This window comes from Notechis scutatus, chromosome 2 (genome assembly GCF_049901735.1).
Source record: "Notechis scutatus isolate UNSWTSFEM ecotype Mainland chromosome 2, rNotScu1.2, whole genome shotgun sequence".
In the NCBI taxonomy this organism is placed as follows: Eukaryota; Metazoa; Chordata; class Lepidosauria; order Squamata; family Elapidae; genus Notechis; species Notechis scutatus.
The window spans coordinates 8195187-8218487 of record NC_142010.1 but is presented as its reverse complement, the minus strand read 5'-3'; the positions used below and the strand labels follow the sequence as shown (position 1 = coordinate 8218487).

The 23301-nt window shown below is 43.0% G+C and overlaps 3 protein-coding genes and 1 pseudogene across 4 annotated transcripts in view; 3 read left to right on the top strand and 1 right to left on the bottom strand.

Annotated features, from left to right (window-relative positions):
* Nucleotides 1–23301, top strand: part of LOC113426492 (uncharacterized) — an 807865-nt gene that overhangs the window by 10260 nt on the left and 774304 nt on the right. The window lies entirely within an intron of this gene.
* The window catches only part of LOC148131688 (uncharacterized), a 221946-nt gene that overhangs the window by 117689 nt on the left and 80956 nt on the right, over nucleotides 1–23301 (bottom strand). The window lies entirely within an intron of this gene.
* On the top strand, nucleotides 1127–20487 carry LOC148131689 (uncharacterized). Its single transcript, XM_087953342.1, has 2 exons — nucleotides 1127–1271; nucleotides 18127–20487. Exon 2 carries the CDS (start codon nucleotides 18770–18772, stop codon nucleotides 19247–19249), a length of 480 nt encoding a protein of 159 aa, XP_087809468.1. The 5' UTR covers nucleotides 1127–1271; nucleotides 18127–18769; the 3' UTR covers nucleotides 19250–20487.
* Nucleotides 7521–18247, top strand: LOC113428285 (uncharacterized; annotated as a pseudogene). Its single transcript, XR_015748294.1, has 2 exons — nucleotides 7521–8895; nucleotides 18121–18247. The product of XR_015748294.1 is annotated as an uncharacterized LOC113428285 (transcript).

Here is a 23301-nt window from a genome sequence, read left to right as displayed (position 1 = left end):
TGTGAGATGTAGTCCATCTCTTGCCAATATCCCTTTGTCTAGGTCAGTGGTTCCCAACCGGTGGTCCATGGCCCACTGGTGGTCCACAAGAAAATTTTGGTGGTCCACAGAGAAATGTCACCCCCCAGAGCACCCCCCCAAAGCAATTAATCCAGGCTGCGCAGGAACACAAGGCTGCGTTGCCCACATGGTCCGCGGGAACCCTTCCCGCCCACTCACTCCTTATCTGGCAAACTTGCCTGCTAAATTGCTATTTTTCCTTTTTCCGACCATCAGCTGTTCTGCTGTACTAGGAGATTTAGATTAGCTAGAAAGCAGGAAATTATTGGATTTCCTGCTTTCTAGCTAATCTTTAGGTCTTTGGCCCTGCTTTTAAGCAGAGCCGAACCTTCCTTAGGACTGAAGCTTCTATTATTCAGTGCAGGTAGCTGATGGCAGAATCATTGATCTCTAAGTGAATCTGTGATTCTGTGAGCAACTCAATCTGCCTGCCTGCTTTGCCTGCTTTTGGGTAAAAGTTGCTCTTTTTTTTTATAAAAAATTCAATATTTACATACATGGTGTGTTGTAAGTTAATTTTGTGAATTTGCTTGCTAGCAAATTTTATGTGACAGACACAGATAGCCAATGGCAGAAAGATAGATCTCTGAATCTGTGATTCTGTGAGCAACTCAATCTGCCTACCTGCTTTGCTTGATTTTGGGTAAAAGTTGCTCTTTTTTAAATTAAAAAAAATCATTATTTACATAAATATTCATTGTATTTATCTCTGTCTCTCATCTCTCTCTGTATCTCTCTCATCTCGGTGGCACAGTGGTTAGAGTGCAGTACTGCAAGCTACTTCTGCTGACTGCCAGCTGACTGCAATTTGGCAGATCAAATCCCATCAGGCTCAAGGTTGACTCAGCCTTCCATCCTTCCAAGGTGGGTAAAATGAGGACCCAGATTGTTGGGGGCAATAGGCTGACTCTGTAAACCACTTGGAGAGGGCTGTAAAAGCACTATAAAGTGGTATATAAGTCTAAGTGCTATTGCTATTGTTGTCTCTCTCTGTATCTCTTTCTTTCTCTCTCATCACTTTCTCTCTCTCTTATCTCTGTCTCTCATCTCTTTCATCTACAGATAGATTTTACAGATAATCAGAGTTGGAAGGGATCTTGTAGGTCATCTAGTCCAAGCAGGAGACCCTACACCATTTCTGACAAATGGCAGTCCAATCTCTTCTTGAAAGTCTCAAGTGATGGCGCTCCCACAACTTCCGAGGGCAAGCTGTTCCATTGGTTGATTGTTCTCACTGTTCTCACTTATTTCCAGGTTAAATCTCTCCTGGTTCAGTTTCTATCCATTATTCCTTGTCTGGCCTACTGGTGCTTTAAAAAATAGCTTGACCCCTTCCTCCCTGTGGCAGCCCCTCAAATATTGGAAGATGCTATCATGTCTCGCCTAGTCCTTCTCTTTACTAGACTAGCCAAGCCCAGTTCCTGCAACCGTTCGTTGTATGTTTTAGCCTCCAGTCCCCTAATCATCCTGATTGCTCTTCTCTGTACTTTTTCTAGAGTCTCAACATCTTTTTTACAATGTGGCGACCAAAACTGGATGCAGTACTCTAGGTGTGGTCTTACTAAGGCTTTATAGAGTGGTATTAGTACTTCCCTTGATCTTGACTGTATCCCTCTGTTAATGCAATTTAGATTGTATTAGCTTTTTTGACTGCTGCTGCACACTGCTGGCTCATATTTAGCTGGTTGTCCACTAAGACTCCAAGATCCCTCTCACAGTTACTGCTACTGAGCCTGGTTTCACCCAGTCTATATGTGTGCTTTCATCTCTCTCTCTCATCTCACGGGCCAGTCAGTGTCTCAGGGTGGAGAGGAAGTCGCACGTCTCCCAGTTGTGCAGCACCAGCAAGGGCTGGAAGAAACGCCCATGAGACCCAGCAAGAGGTGAAGCTTTGCTCCCACCCTGGAATACGGAGTGAATCTCCATCCCCCGCCCTTCCCTTCTCAGGCCAGTTGAGGAGTGAGTGGGAGGGGTGGGCAAGGGGCGGGACCAGCCAGTGGTGGGTTCAGCTGACAGGAAGCCACAACAAGGGGACGAAAGAGCCATAGGTTGCTGACACCCATTGCTTCGGCCCACCTGTGCCATCACCCCCCCCCTTGCCATAACAACACTCTTACTTCATTCTGACCAGCGAGGGCTGTGCTATTCCTTGCACGCTGCACCATTTGCAAAGTTGCACATTGCATGTACCACCCTCTAAGGTGGAGATTTCCAGCCCCACCCTAAGCTTCCTTGCCAATTCCATATTCAGAGTTCAGTCACAGGACTGGCCCATTGGTCATCCTGGAGCAGCTCCTCCACCCAGGTGTGTTGCAGACCACCAAAATTTTGTTGCAGACCGCCAGTGGTCCGTGGACCACTGGTTAGTGACCTCTGGTCTAGGAAGGCAAAAGTCTATTGTCAACACCAGTTTTTAAGCCAGTGGTTTGTTTCTAAAATCCTTTGCACTTTGATTGGATGTTGGCCTTTTATTGGATGTATAGATGAAAACACCACTTGTGTGCTCCTAATCCTTTAATTTTCTTCCCTAGCTGTTTGTAATCTCCTGTTATTGTTTTCTGATTCGTTGTGTCATTGGTTCCCACGTGTATGAGAAGAAAGGGGTAGTAATCTGTGGGGTTGATTATTTTAGTAAGGTATTCAATTACATCTTTTATTTTTGTTCCAGGGAAACTATATAACTCCCTTGAATAGATTGACTGCCTTATCTGCAGACTATAGTTTCTGTTCCTCTAAGAATTGTCACCAATATTCACCTTTTTACCCCCCTAGGGAAGTCTGGAATACTTTTCTTCCTGTCACAGGAATGCTGGGTTGTGCCTCTTTTTTAAAGAAACTATTGATTAATATTCTTTTGTGAGTGTTTGTATATTTTCTTCCAGGGAGAGATTATGAAAGTGATTGTTCAGTTCCAGAGGGGCTTCATTGGAGTGGGCTATGGTAGATAGTAGGAGCTCTTGGTTTTCTTCTAAGAGTGACATATTTCCATTGCTCTTTAGATACATATGCTCATGTTCTACAGAAGCTGTTTGTTCCTATTGTGTTCGATTTCAGTGTATCCATTTTCTTCTTTTTATGCATATAGGGAGACATCATTTTTAGAAGCTGTCTGCTCCCTATTATGTTTTACTTTGGTGTACTCTTCTTGTTTAGGTTGGGATTTCTCGTTTTGCTCATTGACTTTCAGAGTGCTAGAGTTGCCTCTTTAAACACTTTACTTTTTCTTCTAGTAATTTAAGTAGTTTACATTTAATACATGCATAGTTTAATGCAAAGATGGGCATTATCGACTAAAATGGCAGGGACCTAACAGAGGCAGAAGAGATTAGGAAAGGTGGCAAAATTACACAGAAGAACTATACAAGAACGAGCTTAATGTTCCTGATAACCACGATGGAGTGGTCACCGACCTCGAGCCAGACATTCTGGAATGTGAAGTCAAACGGGCCTTAGGAAGTCTGAGCAACAACAAAGCTAGTGGAGGTGACAGTATTCCAGCTGAGCTATTCAAAACCTTAAAAGATGATACAGTAAAAGCGCTACACTCAATTTGTCAGCAAATTTGGAAAACTCAACAGTGGCCACAGGGTTGAAAAAGGTCAGTTTACATTCCAATTCCAAAGAAGGGCAATGCCAAAGAATGTTCAAACTCCTGCACCATTGCACTCATTTCACATGCTAGCAAAGTTATGCTCGAAATCCTCCAAGCTAGGCTCCAGCAGTATGTGGACCGAGAACTACCAGAAGTACAGGCAGAATTTCGAAGAAGCAGAGAAACCAGAGATCAAATTGCCAACATACACTGGATCATGGAGAAAGCTAGGGAGTTCTAGAAAAACTTCTACTTCATTGACTAGGATAAAGCTTTTGATTGCGTGGATCACAACAAATTGTGGCAAGTTCTTAAAGAGATGGGAGTACCAGACCATCTTATTTGTCTGTTGAGAAACCTATATGCGGGTCAAGAAGCAACAGTGAAAACTGGACACGGAACCACGGATTGGCTCAAAATTGGGAAAGGAGTTCGGCAAGGCTGTATACTTGTCGCCCTGCCTATTTAACTTATATGCAGAGCACATCATGAGAAAGGCAGGGCTAGATGAATCACAAGTTGGAATTAGGATTGCCGGGAGAAATATCAACAACCTCAGATATGCAGATGATACCACTCTAATGGCAGAAAATGAAGAGGAACTAAAGAGCCTTGAAAGTCAACATTAAGAAAACTAAGATCATGGCATCCGGCCCTCTCAATTCCTGGCAAATAGATGGGGAAGAAATGGAGGTAGGGACAGAATTTATTTTCCTAGGGACTGCAGCCAAGAAATTAAAAGATGTTTGCTCCTGGGGAGGAAAGCTATGGCAAATCTAGACAGCATACTAAAAAACAGAGACATCACCCTGCCAACAAAACTGGCTATGGTTTTCCCAGTTGCAATGTATTGCTGTGAAAGTTCAACCATAAGAAAGGCTGAGCGCCAAAGAATTGAGACCTTTGAACTATGGTGCTGGAGAAGACTCCTGCAAGTCCCTTGGACTGCAAGGTGATCAAACCGGTCAGTCAGAGGAGATCAACCCTGACTGCTCTTTAGAAGGCCAGATCCTGAAGAGGAAACTTAAATACTTTGGCCACCAAATGAGAAGGAAGGACTCACTGGAGAAGAGCCTAATGCTGGGAAAGATTGAGGGCAATAGAAGAAGGGGATGACAGAGAACGAGGGGGTTGGATGGAGTCACTGAAGCAGCTGGCTTAAATGGACTCATGGGGATGGTAGAGGACAGGAAGGCCTGGAGGAACATTGTCCATAGGGTCACAACGGGTCGGATACGACTTCGCAACTAACAACAACAACAATGGAGTCATAATTTTTTTTTAGAAACAGTCTGCTCCCTATTGTGTTTTACTTTGATGTAGTCTTCTTGTTTAGGTTGGGATTTCTCGTTTTGCTCATTGACTTTCAGAGTGCTAGAGTTGCCTCTAAACACTTTACTTTTTCTTCTAGTAATTCAAATAGTTTACATTTAATACATACATAGTTTGGATCCTCTGTGGGCATAAAATGAAACATGTGGCACACTTTGCAAGAACTATAGTGTCAGTCTTCGTCTCCATGACATTTTTTCTGTTTGCTTGAAAATTAGAATTAAAAATTTCTAAAAATTTAAATATTTTCCATGTTGTGAAGTGCCAGTTAGTTTACAAGCATTTTGATCTTTTCTTTTCTGTCCTGAAAATTCTTCACTCTTCCCTGTTTCAAGGGTCTGCCTCTTTTTCTGTGGTTTATTTTTTCCTATTAGATCATTAAGAATTTAAACATTTCTAAAGAATTAAAATAAATAAACTATTTTTGAAAAAATTGAAAAAAGAATTTTATTTTAAAAAATTGAAAAAAGGATTTAAAAATTGAAAAAAGAAATTTAAATTAAAAATGATACTTAATAGTTAAAGAAATACTTAAAATTGGAACAAGGAATTTAAAAATTGGGGGGAGGGGAATTGAAAAGAAATTTTTCTTGAGGAATATTGGAATATTCCTTAAAGAATATTGAATTCCAGTATGATGTGGTCACTCTTGCCAAAGGTTCTGGCAACTTCAACTCCCTCTATCACTTCTCTATTAGTAAGAATTAGGTCCAGTATAGTTTTTCCTCTAGTTCCCTCCTCTACCTTTTGGATGACAGAGTTGTCTGTTAAGTTGATTAGGAATATGTTCGATCTCCTACTTGCTGTAGAGTTTGTCTCCCAATTGATATCAGGATAGTTAAAGTCTCCGATTACATCTTCATGTTGCCCTCTTGGTATAGTTTGTAATCCACACATGTATTGAAAATGACAGGTGGATAAAATTAATCAAGTATTGGAACTCTGTTCATCCATTCAGTGTTTGTTTTTTTACTTCCATGTTTTGCCAATAAGTATGGTATTTTCTATCTCATCCATGTATTAACAAGGTTCAATTGTGCTTAATCCAGCACTTTCTAAAAAAATAGCTATTGAGGACCTTTTGGCATCTTTGGTTGCACAGGTAGTCCTCACTTACCACTTCTTCCCTAACCCTTCAAAGTTACTATGGCACAGTAGAAGCAGATGTGCACCTGATCCCCAAAATTTGTGGTAAACCTTGCAGTTGTTCAGTGACCGCTTGTCAGCAGTGACTGTGATTTTGAAAGTGCAGGAAAAGAAGTTGCACCAATTTGGGTTCTACCAATAGTTGCATATTTATGATGGCCGCAGCATCCCACACTGATGATCCCCGTTTGTGACCTTCCCAGCTAGCTTATCACAAGCAAAATCATTGGGTATACTAGCAGGAAATTGCAAGTCACAGTCATATGGAATTGCCTTTAACAACCTACAGTGATTTGCTTAACAACTACAGAGGAACAGATGCAAGTTGGCACTGTCATGTGACATCATGCTTAATGATTGAGCTGCTTAATGACGCAGATATCAGTTCCAATTTTGGTAGATTAAGTGAGGACAACTTGAATGGGGATGTCACCAGAGGGGTTATAGACAGTATTTTCTGCTCTTACTTGCAGTTGCCGATTTCCATGAGCAAAAGTGGTGCTTCAAATCTTGCAGAAGCTTTCAGCATCACTTCATCAGTTAAAGCCCCCAAATCTCTAAATTTAGCTCAGAAGATTTGAGCGTAAGCATTCTGGAACATTTTGTCAGGTTTGAAAGACATAGATTTTCTCCATGAATACATGTGTAGGTAGGGAATATCTGTATTTCTCTCTGTAGGGATATGCCTGCAATTATATAATTTATCCCCAGCACTACAAGTTATAATTGATGATAGTCCTTTGTGTTGCTAAGAATTTGTGATTGACCCAATTAAACAACAGAATTTGATTGAATGCATATTTGAACATGGATCTCAGTAGTCTTCCATGTGTCGAATGATAAATAATATAAGTGAGAGATTATTCTTACATACTAAATTATTCTAGTATTGGGGCATGTTTGCTTTTTCATTTAATATTATATTTTTTAATATTATATTTATATTATGTAATATAATTTTTATTTTTTCACATCATCTCTAACCATTTTATGAACAAAGTTCCACTTTTCTTTGAATCTTACAGACAAAGAAGGGGGCAATAAGAGCACCTGGGACAACTGTAAATAACAAACAACATTGAAAAGGGAAGAAAATCAAGCCAGAAATCAAAATATTTTCCATTTTCTTCAGAAAACCAAACAATTCTGCTCCTTCTCCAGCAACTGTTAGACAAAAGAGAGAAAAATCAAGAAAGATTTCAAGCCGGAATAAGCAGATTATTCAGAACTGAAGGATATATTACATGAAAAGTCAAGGGAGATTATTTTTCATGCAGTATATCTGGAAGTCATTTGGAGGAAAAGGTGAATAGTAAAGCCATGTGGAACAGACCGTAATATAGGCCTCTCCCTGTGAGGAAGAAAATGGCTTGAATGAAAGCACCACTAAACAAGGTATTGTCTCAATTCCAGTCTGGTGATACAGCAGTGGATTGACTCCAGGGAGAAACTGTATGAGTGTCTAGATAGTGGGAAAAGCTTCATTAGAAATTCCCACCTCTTGAGACACAAGAGCACACACGCAGAAGAGAAACCCTTTGAATGTCCTATCTATGCGGAAAGTTTCAGTCAGAATTCCAACATCATGATACGCCAGAGGCCTCACACAGGAGAGAAACTCTTTGAATGTCCTGACTGTGGCAAAAGTTTTAGATATAATTCCCACTTGGTGATACACCGGAGGACTCATACAGGAGAGAAACCCTTTGAATGTCCTATTTGTGGGAAAAGTTTTAGTTGCAAATCTACGCTGGTGCTACACCAGAGAACTCACACAGGAGAGAAACCCTTTGAATGTCCTATCTGTGGGAAAAGTTTTAGTGATAATTCCAGCCTGGTGAAACACCAGAGTACTCACACAGGAGAGAGACCTTTTGAATGTCCTATTTGTGGGAAAAGTTTTAGTTGCAAATCAACGCTGGTGCTACACCAGAGGACTCACATAGGAGAGAAACCCTTGGAATGTCCTCTTTGTGGGAAAAGTTTCACACAGAATTCTGATCTGGTAAGGCACCAGAGGATTCACACAAGAGAGAAATCCTTCGAATGTCCTATTTGTGGGAAAAATTTTAATCGCAGTTTCCAGCTAGTAATACATCAGAGGACTCACACAGGAGAGAAACCCTTTGAATGTCCTATCTGTGGGAAAAGTTTTAGTCACAGTTCTCACCTGGTGATACACCAGAGGACTCACACAGGAGAGAAACCCTTTGAATGTCCTATCTGTGGGAAAAGTTTTAGTGATAATTCCAGCCTGGTGAAACATCAGAGGACTCACACAGGAGAAAAACACTTCGAATGTTCTGACTGTGGGAAAAGATACAGTCAGAATTCCTACCTGGTAATACATCAGAGGATTCACACAGGGGAGAAACCCTTTGAATGTCCTGACTGTGGAAAAAGGTTCAGTCAGAATTCCACCCTGGTAGTACACCAGAGGACTCACACAGGAGAGAAACCCTTTGAATGTCCTGACTGTAGAAAAAGTTTCAGTCAAAATTCTCACCTTATGAGACACCAGAGGATCCACATAGGAGAGAAACCTTTGAATGTCCTGACTGTAGGAAACGTTTCAGTTAGAATTCCTTCCTAGTGATACACCAGAGGATTCACACCATCGAGAAATCTTTGAAATGTCCAGTCTGTGCACGTTACTTCCAGCATCAATTATCTCTTATTGCACACAAGGAAACCCACATGAGGCAAAAGTTGAAGAGTTTAGAGAAGTGTTGAATTTCATTTGTGATCTCCCATTGAAAGTGTAGGTAAGAAATTGATCGTTTGAATTTTGGCCTGATTCATTTCACTCAAACATTTATCTGGATTAAATTTGTAGGTGGAGAGAAAAGGAAAGTGGAAAATGGCCTGACTGCCACCCCACCAGGCCTCATACCTTCCTCCTCACCTTTGGAAGATCTCTGATCCTCATGTTGGGGAGGGAGGGAAGGAAGGATACGCATTCTTGGGCCTCATGATTGCATCCTGGAAGGAACCACATATTCAGTGGGCCCTGGATTCATCCCTGGGCCATGCGATGGACTTCGGGAAGTGGCTGCCATTTTGCCCCACTGTCCAGACTGATAATACAGAAGAGGGACAAACCTCTCTGTTTTGCTTCCTTAACATGAGGGCAAAAATGGCAAAAGCCATTTTTGAGGCCAAAAATTGCCTCAGACTGTGAGATGAGCAGTGATTAAGTTTAATAATAAGTGAATTTAATAATAAAAAGATAATTTAAAGGAGGAGAGTCTGAAGTGGTGGCTGCTGCTTCTGGTTGTGGACCCCTGTCGGGTGGCAGTCTCTTTTCAGGAGGGACCAGGGGCAGCTGGCCGACACCAATTATGATCTTCCGGTATCCACCTTCCCATTTGATGGTAGGGGTCCATTTATCAACCCAAGCAAGTCCCAATAGGATAGATTTTGACATTTTTGGAGCCACTACAAATCGTATAAGTTCACAATGCCTGCCCATTTCTAATCTGATCAACTCTGTCATTTGGGTGGCTGGGACTCCTCCAATTAATGTTCCATCTATCTGTTCAAACTTGATTGGGCATTTTAGGGCTTTAGTTTTTATCCCTAATTGCTGAGCAATAGGGAGCCCAATAAGGCATCTGGAACACCCTGTATCTGTTACTGCTTCTAACTCCCCAGCCCCCCCCCCTCCCCCCAGTTTCAGGCACCACCAACTTCACTTTAACTGTAAAAGGGGGAATGGCAGCACTCACCATGGGGGCCCTCTTCCTCATTTGCCTTTTCGGGAAGGGTTTCTTTGGCCGGATGTTCCTCGCTCTCTTCTGTGGGAAGGGGAACCTCTACAGTGTGTCTGGCAAACTGGCTGGTGTCTGGAGGCTTCTGTGGAGCTCTTCTGCCTCTGGCAGCTGTACTGGGCCTTGGTTGTGGAACCAGTGCAGGAACCTGATATTCGGCTGCCTGATGACCAGCCTGGCCACATTGATAGCACTTTATTATCCTCGTAGATTGGGTAGGAGCAGCTTCAGCAGGTTTAGTTAGAGAGCGTCTGACCAAAGTTCTTATAGAAGGGCCCTCAGAGGGAGATTTTTGGTGTGGGTCAGGGGTCGCCAACCTTTTAGACCTCAGGGACCACCAAACTCATAATTTTAATCCCGAGGACCACTAATAAATATATATAAATTAATTTTAATATATAAATGTATATGAATATATATATATATATATATATGAATGTATGTATGTATGTATGTATGTATGTATGTATGTATGTTATTCAGCTTTGTTCAGGTATTTTCCCACGTCATTATAGTTGTGCTTTTAAAGTTGTAGCAATGTTTTGGCAGAATCTCATCTGCCATCATCAGGCTTCTGTATTATGTTCGTCTGTGAGTCAGACTTTCACAGCCGTTTCTGTTTTAAATTTGGTGCTAGCCTACTGCTGTGCCAGAATGGGTTTGTTTTTTTTCATCCTGATTGGTTGGGAGTCTTGGTCTGTGTTTATTGGTCTTGGAGTTTGCTGTGTTCTGCTTGATTGGTGTTTCTAATATCTTCTGTCTGTTTTGTAGTGTTTTTTTGTCTTGATTGACTGGCAACATTGTGTTTCCTGTATTGGAGGCTTTTAGTGTGGCTTGGCTCTGAGTAAACGGACGGCTATCATTTATTAGGAAACTAGGTTTCATCTGGGTGCCTGGTTGGGGTGTGTTTGAGCTGGAGGTATCAGGGGGGGTTTGTTTGTGCCCAGGAGTTTGCCTGGCTTGTGGTGTGGAGATTTTTTGTTTGTTTGTGAGTGCAGGCTTCCAAATAATTGACAGTCTGGTGGAGTCATCTCTTCTATTCATGCTTTCAGGTCTTTTTTCAATCTCTGTGGCTTCCCTGATAATTCTGTAGCTGGGGTTTTCCATAGTGGCTAGGGTTTTGGTGCCATTGAAGTCGATGCTATGACCTGTGGCTTTCATGTGTTGAACTAGTGAGGAAGTGTGTTCCAGCTTTTTTTACTGCATTTTTGTGTTCATCCAGGCGGGTACTTATCCTTCTATTGGTCTGTCCAATGTATATAGCAGGGCATGAGGCACAGGAGATTTCATATATGCCTTGGTTTTCCAGGTCAATCTTATCTTTGGGGTTTCTAAGGATGGCTGCTATTTTTCTGTCTGTTTTGAAGGCAGTCTTGATGTGATGCCTGTGTAGTATCTTACTGATTTTGTCTGTAGTATCTCTTATGTAGGGCAGGACAGCTGTTCCATAGGTCTGTTCATCTTCTAGGTCTCCATTATGTCTCAATGTGTTTTTGTGGATCAGCTCAGTAATTTTGCTTTTGTGGAAGCCGTTGGCTGTTAGTACTTTAGTCAGGGTGCATAGTTCAGTCTTTATGTGTGTCTTGTCTGCCAGGCGTTTGGTTCTGGCAATTAGTGTTTTGGCCACGGAGTTTATCTGTGCTGGGTGGTGGTGGGATTGGGCGTTGAGGTAGCGGTTGGTGTATGTTTTCTTCTGGTATATGGTGTGGCCTAGTGTGCCATCTGTTTTTTTGTAGATTAGTACATCTAGGAATGGTAGTTGTTTGTTTGTTTCCGTTTCCATGGCGAACTTGATTTTGGGGTGTGTGCTGTTTAGGTGTGTTAGGAAATTGTTTAGGTTTTCTTTTCCATAGGGCCAAATAACAAATGTGTCATCGATGTATCTTAACCATAGTTTGGGTTTGTGGGTGACATTAGCCAGGGCTCTGGATTTGAATTCTTCCATGAACAGGTTTGCAATGACGGGTGACAGTGGTGATCCCATAGGGGCTCCTTCAATTTGCTTGTATCTTTGTCCTTTGTATATGAAATATGTGTTGGTTAAGCAGTGTTCTGTTAGTTCCATGAGGTGTTTGGGTGGTTGGTATTTATTTTTGATGATTTCTAGGGTTTCTTTTATTGGGACTTCAGTGAATAGTGAAACCACGTCGAAACTTACAAGCAAATCTTTTTGTTCCACGTGTAGATCTCTGATCATTTCCAAGAGGTGATATGAGTTTTGTACATGTGAAGCTGCTGCTTCAGCATGGGGCTGTAGCTGCTTTGCTAGGTATTTGGTTAGGTTTTGTAGTGGTGCTCCTCTAGAGCTGACAATGGGTCTAAGAGGTATGCCTTCTTTGTGTATTTTTGGGAGGCCATATAGTTTGGGGCATCTGCAAGATTTTTCTCTTGGGATCTCTTTGCTCATGTGGCTGGTTATAATTTTCTTCTTGGTTATTTTTTCCAGGTATGTGGTTGGGTCCGTGTTTATGGGTTTGTATGTGGAGTCTTGGAGTAGGTCTGTCAATTTTGTTTCATAGTCTTTTCTATCCATTACTACTGTGGCATTACCTTTATCTGCTGGAAGTATGATTATGCTGCTGTCGTTCCTTAGGGCTTGCAGGGCTTTTAGTTCCTCTTTGTGCAAGTTGCTTTTGGGTGGTTTGCTTGTGCATAGGATGTTAGTGACTTGGTGTCTTATTCTATCATCTTCATCTGTATTTAATTTAGTTAGGCTGGATTCCACTCCACATATGATGGATTCTGTGGGGATTTTTTTGGGCGCTATAGCATAATTGAATCCTTTGGTTAGGACATCTGTTTCTGTTATACACAGTATCTAAAGTCCTGCATGTATTCGTGAGCTGGTCGGCCTTTTTGTTTTATGCCCAATAGTTCATCCTCTGCTTGCTGTTCTTTGGATTTGTCTTCAAACCGAGCTCGTAGAGCCCCCAGGAAAACTCCAATATCGCATAATGCTCCTGATCTCTTGTGGTGCATATCTGCTGCCCAGTCACTAGCCTCCCCCTGCAATACACTTGTAACTGCTATGACCATTGACCAATGAGAGGGGTAACAATGACCATATAAGTCAAAATTATTTATGACTTGTCCTAAAAAAACTGCCACTTTATTGGCATTTCCATCGAATACAGCATTCAGGAGAGGGGGTCCCCCACCTACACAGCCTTCCACTGCCTCCTCGGCTGTTCCTTCCACAGGCCATTTGGGAATCTGTCTCTTCTGCCAACCTTCCTTTATCACTGCCGCTAACTACAATTGGTAGACTTACTAGTAAAATAAGGCAACACTGACTTTCTGCCAAGAACTGGAGACTTCAATCAATAAACCATGTTACTCACACTTGTAGAGTTGAAATTGAAGAGATTATTGTGGCTAAGAACTGTAACGATGTCCGTGTAAAGTCAGTGTTGAAAACAGTTAACTCCCAACATTATTTTATCCATCCCTGCCCAATTTACCTCCGCCCCACCCAATCCGCCCATTATCTAATTATTCGCGCCACCACCCCGTGCCTAATTACACTATGCCTAAGCTAATATTACATTCCTCCCTTCACCCTACCTCTGATTAGTATCTTAAATAACAATAATCACTTCACCTCAAGCCCAGCACTGTGTTAAAGCCAAACAGTTTTAAAGCCAAACATTGCAAAAAGACATCTGTCCGTGTTATCTGAGTTCCAAGGCTACACAGCTCTCCCACATTCCGAAGTTGATTTCTGAGGCTGTGAAATGTCAGCCACAGCCCTCCTTCCCTTCTCTGCTGGTCTGGATCAGCTGCTTGCCAAGTTGCAATGCTGGACTTGAGGTGTAGATCAGGGATTCACAGCTATCAGGGATTCACAGCTCCAAGGCACAGCTGTAATGTCGGGCTTCAAGATGCTGGTAAGATGTAGAGCCCGGCAGGTGTGATCGGGCAGGCGTAGGCGGGGCCAACCAGGCATAATTGTTTAGTTCGGCGAACTGAACCATCCCTACCACCTGGTGCGACGTAGTTGAATTTCACCACTGCTTCGGAGGCTTCAAACAAGGGGATTGAAGGAAAGGGAGGCTTATAATCATGGTTTTGATTATAAGCCTCCCCACTCGTTTGAATGCGTCCCCAGGCCGGCTGGGAACCAATTTGGAGGCCAGTGAGCCCTCTTGCCTTGGAGAAGTCCTCTCCCAGCCTTTGAAATCGGTTCCAAAGGCAGCGAGGAAGCCACAGGGGGCTGCTGCCAGCCACGTTTGAATGTTGCTCCTCTAACTTGGAGATTGGAGAACAAATGCTACTCGCATTTGCACGGCATTAGCGAAGGGGTGGGGGTGAGGGGAAAGGATCCCGCACGTCGAGGAGGTTGAGTAGCTGCCAGCGATGCCCTCAAGGAAAGATGTTGCAAGGGGGAGGCTCAAACCCCCCCCCCAGAAGCTTCTCTTCCTCCTCAACAGAAGCACTCAAGCGTAAAACCCTCACCACCCCTCTGGCCCCCCGACAAGCCTCCTCCTTCCCGCTAAGCGTGTGAGCGCTTCTGGTGAGGAGGAAGAGAAGCTCCTGAGGGCAGGGGCGTGGGAGATTGCGGCATTGGAGCTCTTCCCGGGTGTTTCCTGGCCTGTGAGGGGACGGCGCGATCTCTTGCGCCTCCCCCAGGAGCTTCTCTTCCTCCTCACCAGAAGCGCTCACACGCAAAGTGCTCACTGCCCCTCTGGCCCCCAACGAGCCCTCTCCTTCCCGCTAAGCGTGTGAGCGCTTCTGGCGAGGAGAAAGAGGGGGTCGAGCCTCCCCTTGCAACATCTTCACCTGAGGGCAGCTGCTTCCTGCGCCTCAGGAGGTCTGTGCTCTTCCCGCTGCTGCTCAGCCTCCTCGGTGTGCTGAGGCAGGAGGCAGCAGCCACAACACGGGAGACTGCAAGATTGCCCCTCCTCCGCGCTTCAGCATGCTGCGGCCCACCAAAATTTTCTCATGGCCCACCAGTGGGCCGCAGCCCACCGGTTGGTGACCACTGGTGTGGGTGATTTCTCTATCCAGCTTAATGGACATGGCATACCAATCTTGCAGTTGCTCTGGTATTCCTCTGATGCTGCAGGCATCATTCATGAGGTTGCTTGCGACCCGTCTAAAGTTGATTATCTTGCTTCATTTCCATTATTTTGTCTTCACTCTCACCTATTCTGTCAGGGCTTTCAAATCTGGCCCTGAGCAGCTCAACCAATGCATCAGCATCATTTAGTTTGGGCACGTCCTCATAGTGTAGCTGGGCTACCCAAGTGAAAGCATCCCCCTCATTCATCCCATCTGTAATTGCGGAAACTAGGTCATGATCTGTTGCATGTTGGTTTCCAAATTGATCTATATCTGACCAGATTCGGCTGAAAAAGTAAGCAAGTTTTTCAGGTTTTCTGTCAAAAATTGCTTGGAATCTTGGTGTGTCTGGCCTGGGGGGGAATCGCCATGGCGACTGCTGGCTGAGCTGGAAATTGTTGTGCCAGTGCGGACTGAAGGAGGGGCCCCTGCAGGGGTACTTCAAGGGGGCGGCTGAGCTGGAATTTGATGTGCCGCTGTTGCAGGCTGCTGGAGGGTCCCCTGCAGGGGTACTCCGAGGGGTGGCTGAATTGGAATCTCTTGAAAAGGGGCCGCCTGCTGAACTCCTCACCGCGCTGGGAAAGGAGGGGTGGCTGCAGCCTACTGCCTAAGCTGACCCCATTGCTGCACCGGGATTGTTGCTGCTACTTGGGGCCTTGGTGGTCCTGAACCTGATGGTGCAACTGGTGCTGCCATCCACTGGCATTGGACCCACCCCTGACTAGGATAGAATCCCCACCCTGCAGGAATACTTTCCACAGGGGGTAACTTCACTGTTGGCTGTGGAGGGGGAGGAATCGGGGTTTGTAATGTGCCCATACCAAATGCTTGGCCCCGCCGTGCTTAGCTGATTCTTCGGCCACTTCTAGCCGACGCCACGCTGGTTCCACTGTCAAGTCTTGGACTAGGGAAAGTGAATGTGGGCTGAGTTAAGACCCAGCTCAACTGGAGAGGTTGTGGCTATGAGAAATAACTTCCCACTTTAAGTTGCTGAAATGGCTCTGGGAGTTCTGCCAATGATTGGCTACAGGATGGAGGCAACAGGTTCCAACTCCCGTTGTCTGATTCAAAAGCCCCCACACTTCTCCACTCTGGCTCGGGGCCCGACCTCAAAGGGCTGGAGTAGGAAAGGTGTTCAGGCATCTTCTCCTTTGGTCCTATCTCTGGATTCAGCTCAATCTGGCAGGTTTTCCAGGAATCCGTTTCTTTGGGCCAAGGGCCTAGCCTCCGTCTTTCCTCTGCAGCTTCAACTGCTTGCACAAATTTTTCAGAAGGAGGACATGGGGTTTCAATCAGCCCTCCGGTATCCATTCCCTCTGCTCCTTCTGTAGATTCCTCCTTTTCTTCCATCTTCGCTGAGCCTTCGCACTACTTCAGCTTTGGGTCAGTGCTGGGGCTCAGCAAACCGGACAGCCCCCTTTCGGGGTGCTGGTAGCTATTTAGAGATTTGGGATAATGTCAGTGTTCCAGCAAACCTCCACTCCAACCAATAACTCCGAGACAGACATCTTCTCAAAAGTTATTTTTATTTGGGATAGTAAACTGGCACAACTGGGGAATCCTGAATCTGAAACTTCTGGGCATCCTTGCAATAAGTAAAAATTACAAATCCATCCCCTGTACCCATCATCACATCACATGCCCAATCACCATCCATCCCAACTTGAGACTTCCCCTCACTTATGCGCAAAATAACGTGACCTTGAATTAGAAAAAGAATGTTGTTATGTCTAACTGCATACACTCCAAGAAATTCTCCCCTTCTACTTTCCCAGGCTCTAAATGTGGCAGTGTGGGATCATCTGGTCTCAATATGGTTGACATTCTTCTCTCTGCTTCCGGAGGTCAAACACCATCTCCTTTGTCTTGCTGGTGTTTAGATGCAAGTTGTTTTCTGAGCACCATAACTTCTGGACTTCTTCCCTGTATGCTGACTTGTCCCCTCCTGTAATAAGACCCAGCACGGTGGTACCGTGTTTCTCATATAATAAGGCCGGGTCTTATTTTTTTTTTGAGCCCCGAAAAAATGGCTAGGCCATCCTTTTGGGGGGTGACTTAATTCCCCCCCCTTGCATCTTTGGGCGGGTGGGCGGCGACGGCTTGGATGTTGACCTCGGCGTTGGTGAGGCACTTAGTATCGGGGTCAACGCAGGCAGCACCATATCCGGGTGTGCAACAAAAGTACTTCCTAACGGCAAGCCCCCCCACCATTCCCCCCATTTCGCATGTTTTAATATAGGCCTTAATTTGTGGGGAGGGGCTTAATTTCATTTCATGCCTATAAAACATGCTGGGACTTCCTATTGGGGGAGGCCATATTGTTGGAGAAACAGGATATCATAAGCCCACTGGTGCTGCACGCTATGAAACTGGTGGCTGCAATTTTCTGCTGGTGGGAAGATTTAAAAAGTCTCAAGTTAAGTTGGATTCTTTGGAAACGGCTTCCCTCCAGATTTTGTGGGTGTTCCATCACTGGAGGATTCTGAATGAGTTGAAACTTCTGTCCCAAACACCTGCTTATTTCCGAGAAATGGCTGTGCAGTCTCTTTTTAAAAGCCCCCAGTGATGGAGCACCAACAATTCCTGAAGGCAAGCTGTTCCACTAGTTAATTGTTCTCACTGCTAGGAAGTTTCCCCTAACAGGAAGTTCTAGGTTCCTTCTCTCCTTGATTAGTTCCATCCATTGCTTCTTGTCTTCTGGTGCTTTGGAAAATAAGTTGACACCCTCTTCTTTATGTCAACTCAAATATTGGAACACCGTTCAACTGTTCAATGTTGGGGTTTTTTTATTTCCATGTCTTGCCAATAAGTATGGTATTTCCTGTCCCATCAATTTATTAACCAAGTTCGATTGTGCTTAATCCAGCACTTTCTAAAAAAATAGCTATTGAGGACTTTTTGGCATCTTTGGTTGCACAGGTAGTCCTCACTTACCACTTCTTCCCTGAGACTTCAAAGTTACTATGGCACAGTACAAGCAGACATGCCCCTGATCTATAAAATTTGTGGTAATCCTAGCACTTATTCAGTGACTGCACGTTTGTTTTTTCACTGTAATATATAATATTTATATTATGTAATATAATTTTTTATTTTTTTCCACATCATCTCTGTCATTTTATAAACAATTAAAGTTCCACTTTTCTTTGAATCTTATAGACAAAGAAGATGGCAAAGGAGCACTTGGGACAACTATAAATAACAAGCGACATTGAAAAGGGAAAAAAAATCAAGCCAGAAATCAAACTATTTTCCATTTCCTTCAGAAAACCACACAATTCTTCTCCACCTCCAGGAGATGTTAGACAAAGGAGAGAGAATCAAGAACAATTTCAAGTTGGAATAGGCAGATTATGCAGAACTCAAGGATATATTATATGAAAAGTCAAAGGAGATTATATTTCATTTAGCAAAAAGGGAAATACCTGGAAGTCAGTGGGGAGGAAAAGGTCAATAGTAAAGCCACGTAGAGCAGACAGGAGATAAACCATTTGAATGTCTTGACTATGAGAAAATTTTCAGTCACAATTCCAGTCTTATGTAATTCTGTTACATAAGTAGATCGAATCCAGGGAGAAACAGTAGGAGTGTTTGGTTGTGGAAAAAACTTCATTAGAAATTTCCATTTCACGAGACACCAGAGAACTCACACGGAAGAGAAACCTTTCGAATGTCCTGACTGTGGGAAAACTTTCAGTTGTAATTCCAACTTGGTGATATACCAGAGGATATACAAAGGAGAGAAATCTTTTCACTGTCCTGACTGTGGGAGAATTCCAGCCTGGTAATACATCAGAGGATTCTCTCCATGGAGAAACCCTATGAATGTCGAGAATGTGGGAAAGGTTTCATTAGAAATTCCCACCTCATCAGACACCAAAGGACTCACACAGGAGAGAAACCCTTTGAATGTCCTATCTGTGGGAAAAGTTTTAGTGATAATTCCAGCCTGGTGAAACACCAGAGGACTCACACAGGAGAGAAACCCTTTGAATGTCCTATCTGTGGGAAAAGTTTTAGTGATAATTCCAGCTTGGTGAGACACCAGAGGACTCACACAGGAGAGAGACCCTTTGAATGTCCTCTCTGTGAGAAAAGTTTTAGTTATAATTCCAGCCTGGTGAAACACCAGAGGACTCACACAGGAGAGAAACCTTTTGAATGTTCTGACTGTGGGAAAAGTTTCAGTCAAAATTCCCACCTTATGAGACACCAGAGGATCCACATAGGAGAGAAACCTTTGAATGTCCTGACTGTAGGAAATGTTTCAGTTAGAATTCCTTCCTAGTGATACACGAGAGAATTCACACCATGGAGAAATCTTTGAAATGTCCACTCTGTGCACGTTACTTCCAGCATCAATTATCTCTTATTGCACACAAGGAGATCCACAGGAGGCAAAAGTTGAAGAGTTTAGAGAAGTGTTGAATTTCATTTGTGATCTCCCATTGAAGGTGTAGGTGAGAAATTGATTGTTTGAATTTTGGCCCGATTCATTTCACTCAAACATTTCTCTGGATTAAATTTGTAGGTGGAGAAAAAAGGAAAGTGAAAAATGGCCTGACTGCAACCCCACCAGGCCTCATACCAGAGGTGGTATTCAGCAGGTTCTGACCATTTCTGGACAACCGGTAGCAGAAATTTTGAGTTGTTTGGAGAACTGGCAAATACCACTTCTGACTGGAGATTTTACAGTATCCTTCCCCTGCCACGCCCACCAAGCCACGGCCACAAAACGGATAGTAAAAAAGTTTGAATCCTACCACTGCCTCATACCCTCCTCCTCCGCACCTTTGGAAGATCTCTGTTCCTCACGTTGGGGAGGGAGGGAAAGACACACATCCTTGGGCCTCATGACTGTGTCCTGGAAGCAGCCACCATTTTCACTGGGCCCTGGATTCATCCCTGGGCAGTGCAGCAGACTTTTTGAAGTGGCTGCCATTTTGCCACACTGTCACTTAGAAGAGGGACAAACCTCTCTGTTTTGCTATCTTAACATGAGGAAAAAAATGTACAATAGAAAATGTCTCATTTTAAAAAAATGCATTATGTTAGAATTATAAGAAGCATTTGACATATAAAAATGGGTACTGTCAGTGTTGCTATGAATATTAGGGCAAGACAAGATGCTCAGAGTTGCCTCAAACTGTGAGATGAGCAGCGTTTAACAATAGATGAATTTAATAATTAAAAGGTAATGTAAAGCTCATTTCCCAACTCTTCCTCAGTGATGAGGACTCCACACATACAGTGGGTTTCTAGCACACTAAAATTGTTAACTTGTAATCTGTCTCTTACGCATTTTGCATTACTATGACCAATCTGTCTTCCTCAGCTTCCCTTCCCTCCTCATTATAAATTTAGAATTTCAGTTTCAGTCATATATCAATCCATGCACTCTGTGATTCTGATGATGTGAGCTGCAGTTCGGCTTCTGCCTCTTAATTTATTTGTTGCATTGCTACCTGCTCCAGTCCTACATTCTATGAAAGAATGACATTTCATTAAAAAATTAGAATGGCTAAACTGGATCTGTTTTTATTGGCATTCTTTTCAGATTCAGGGATGTTTTTCTCCATCGCTGCCAGTCTAAGAGAAGGAAGTTAGGATGTTTCAAACTGGACAACTAAGCCTACGGTTCCCCTTGTAACTTTACAACGTTTAAATCAGCCATTGGTTGTGCCAGTGGGTTTGTAGGCTTTGCAAAATCACACCATTACGGAGGAGCTATCTGGCTTCCCTGATGACTCTCTGCATGATGAATCCGATTCAACAGACATTGTGAAAATTGGCGTCCCCGTGATGGAGTAAACACAAATGTTTCGAGAAGCCAACAAGAAGTAATAGTACTGCTTCACGCTATGTTAGTGAGATCACACTTAGAATACCGCGTCCAGTTCTGGTCACCACAATACAAAAAAGATGTTGAGATTATGGGAAAAAGTGCAAATAAGATCAATAAAGATGATAAAGGGCCTGGAAATTAAATCGTATAACGATCAGTTGAGGGAGCTAGGATAACTAGGCTATTGAAGAGAAGGATTAGAAGGAAGCATGATAAGGGGGCTTTTAAGAAGTGGCATCTTCCAGGGAAGAGCTCAAGCTCACAAACCCTTCCATTTGGGAGAGAGCCATCCATTTGTTTGCGCTCATAATCCCGAATGCCTCCATCATTCCCAGAGGAAGGAGATCTCCCAGAGCAGGAATATCTCACCACAATCCTTCTGGGTAACCCACCAGCTGGATAGGAGAATGATTAGTTCCTCCCCACGATGCTTCCAGCAAATGACATCTAGTGCAAATGGCTTTTTTTCCTGGGTGTAATACAGATAGTCCTCGCTTACCATTTGCCTCGTTTAGGAACCATTCAAGATTAGGATGGTATATAAAAAACAATCATTTGATGTCTCAATGTCCATGTGGATTCACTTAATGACCAGAAGAGGTGAGGTTAAAAGCCTGTTGCAATAAAGTGATCTGCCAGAATTGCCAGTCACAGTTCTGGTCGCTAAGCGAGGACTACCCATGTTTATTTATCACCACCCTGCAGGCTTCTCCTTCCTGCAATTGATGGGGAGGAGACCAATGTGCTCTCTGGATGGCTTTCCGATTAGAGAGCTGGTGCGCTGCATGGGGAAGGTGCTGTTGCTGGACTAGGAGTGGGGACACCCAAATTGCAGTCTCTCCTCAGCCATGAAAGGTCCCTCAGGTTTAGCCCCATTTGACAGACCAAACCAAAAAACCAACTCCACAGAAAGATTCAACAGTTGTGGTTTTTTTGAAGTTTTATTGGATTTTTATTTTTAAACATATATCAACATCAATACATGAACAGTGTGGCCTCTGGATATAGTTCATGTTAATACAAATAGCAACAGTCAATTGTTACATTAATCAAACTTACATAATCCTGATATTAATGTACATGTTTTATAAAGTATATTCAATATTCCAATGTTCCATTCTAATACTAATTAGGATATACCATTCAAGTACCAATTATCCTATCATTTAAACATATCTAATAATATCATCTTTCAACCTCCAATATTTCCATCTATATTTTATATAAAGGTGTATATTCTTATTTCTACCTCTATTCTAGTTTTTAATCAGGCCATCATATTAGAAAAAAGAAGAAGAAAAAATAATTTTCTATCCATCTCTTTGTTATAATACTTCAATTCTTATTGTTTTTCTTTTTGCTGTCCTCCCATACAATTTACAGAAGCATATGGTATTTAGCAGACTTAAAATTTCTTATTTCTACCTCTATTCTAGTTTTTAATCAGGCCATCATATTAGAAAAAAGAAGAAAAAATAATTTTCTATCCATCATCTCTTGTTTGTTATAATACTTCAATTCTTATTCTTTTTTTTTTTTTTTTGCTTTCCTCCCATATAATTTACAGAAGCATATGGCATTTAGCAGACTTAAAATTTCTTCCTTCAGAAATAAAACAGACACTGGGCGTGTTTGTACGCAGTCTGGCTTTCATGAATGAAGTTTGCTTCCTTGGAGTCTCTGGCCTGTTGATGCTCCCAGGTCCTAATTCTGTGGGAGCCACTGGAATCAGTCATAAAGATTTAGGATGTAGAAAGGTATTCATCTTTATTGAGAGCCAAACCTCTATAAAAGTGCAGGAATCTATTGATCGGCTTCCAATCTGCAAACTAACACCCTCCAAATATTCTGCTCAGGAATACTCAGCTCTGAATTCTTACTCCAGAAATTGGGAAGACTGCTCAAGCGAGATTCACTCCCCAATAATACAGATAGGGAATTAATGTTGCATGCTCCATTATTCTGTTAATGGAATCAAGCTAACAAGATGGCAGTAACTTAGGGACTCTGTACACAAATAAATGCTTGATGAGCTTTTAAGGCCCAGAATCTAGTTAATTTTTATTTCCTAGTTCAAAAAAAGAGGGAAATAGCTGGAAGCCAGCGGGAAGGAAAAGATCGCTTGGACAGCCACATAAGTAATGCAGGCTTCACTCTGTGAGGAAGCAAACAGTAGTTTGAATCCAAGTCTATTCAAGAAGGGATTCAGAGTATTTTGGGCATCCTTGAGCATCCAAGAATATAAGTGGTGGAAAAGATCCACTGATCTGCTTATTGCGGGAAAAACACAGGTATTGTAGATCACAGCTGACTATGCCCGGGAGGATCCACACTGGAGAAAAGCCATATCAGCAAATGCAGCAAAAGCTTTGGTCAGAAAAGCTCCCTGGTTATTCATGGAAGGACTCACACCAGAGAGGAACCCTACCAGCTCAATGGGTAGATTTTGTGGGGAAGAAGATCCAGGTTGGTGTAGTGAGGAAGGCACAAGGTTA

What these genes read in the sequence shown, in the direction of transcription:
- LOC148131689 (XM_087953342.1), top strand. Translation starts at nt 18,770, where the DNA reads ATGGAGAAACCCTATGAATGTCGAGAATGTGGGAAAGGTTTCATTAGA.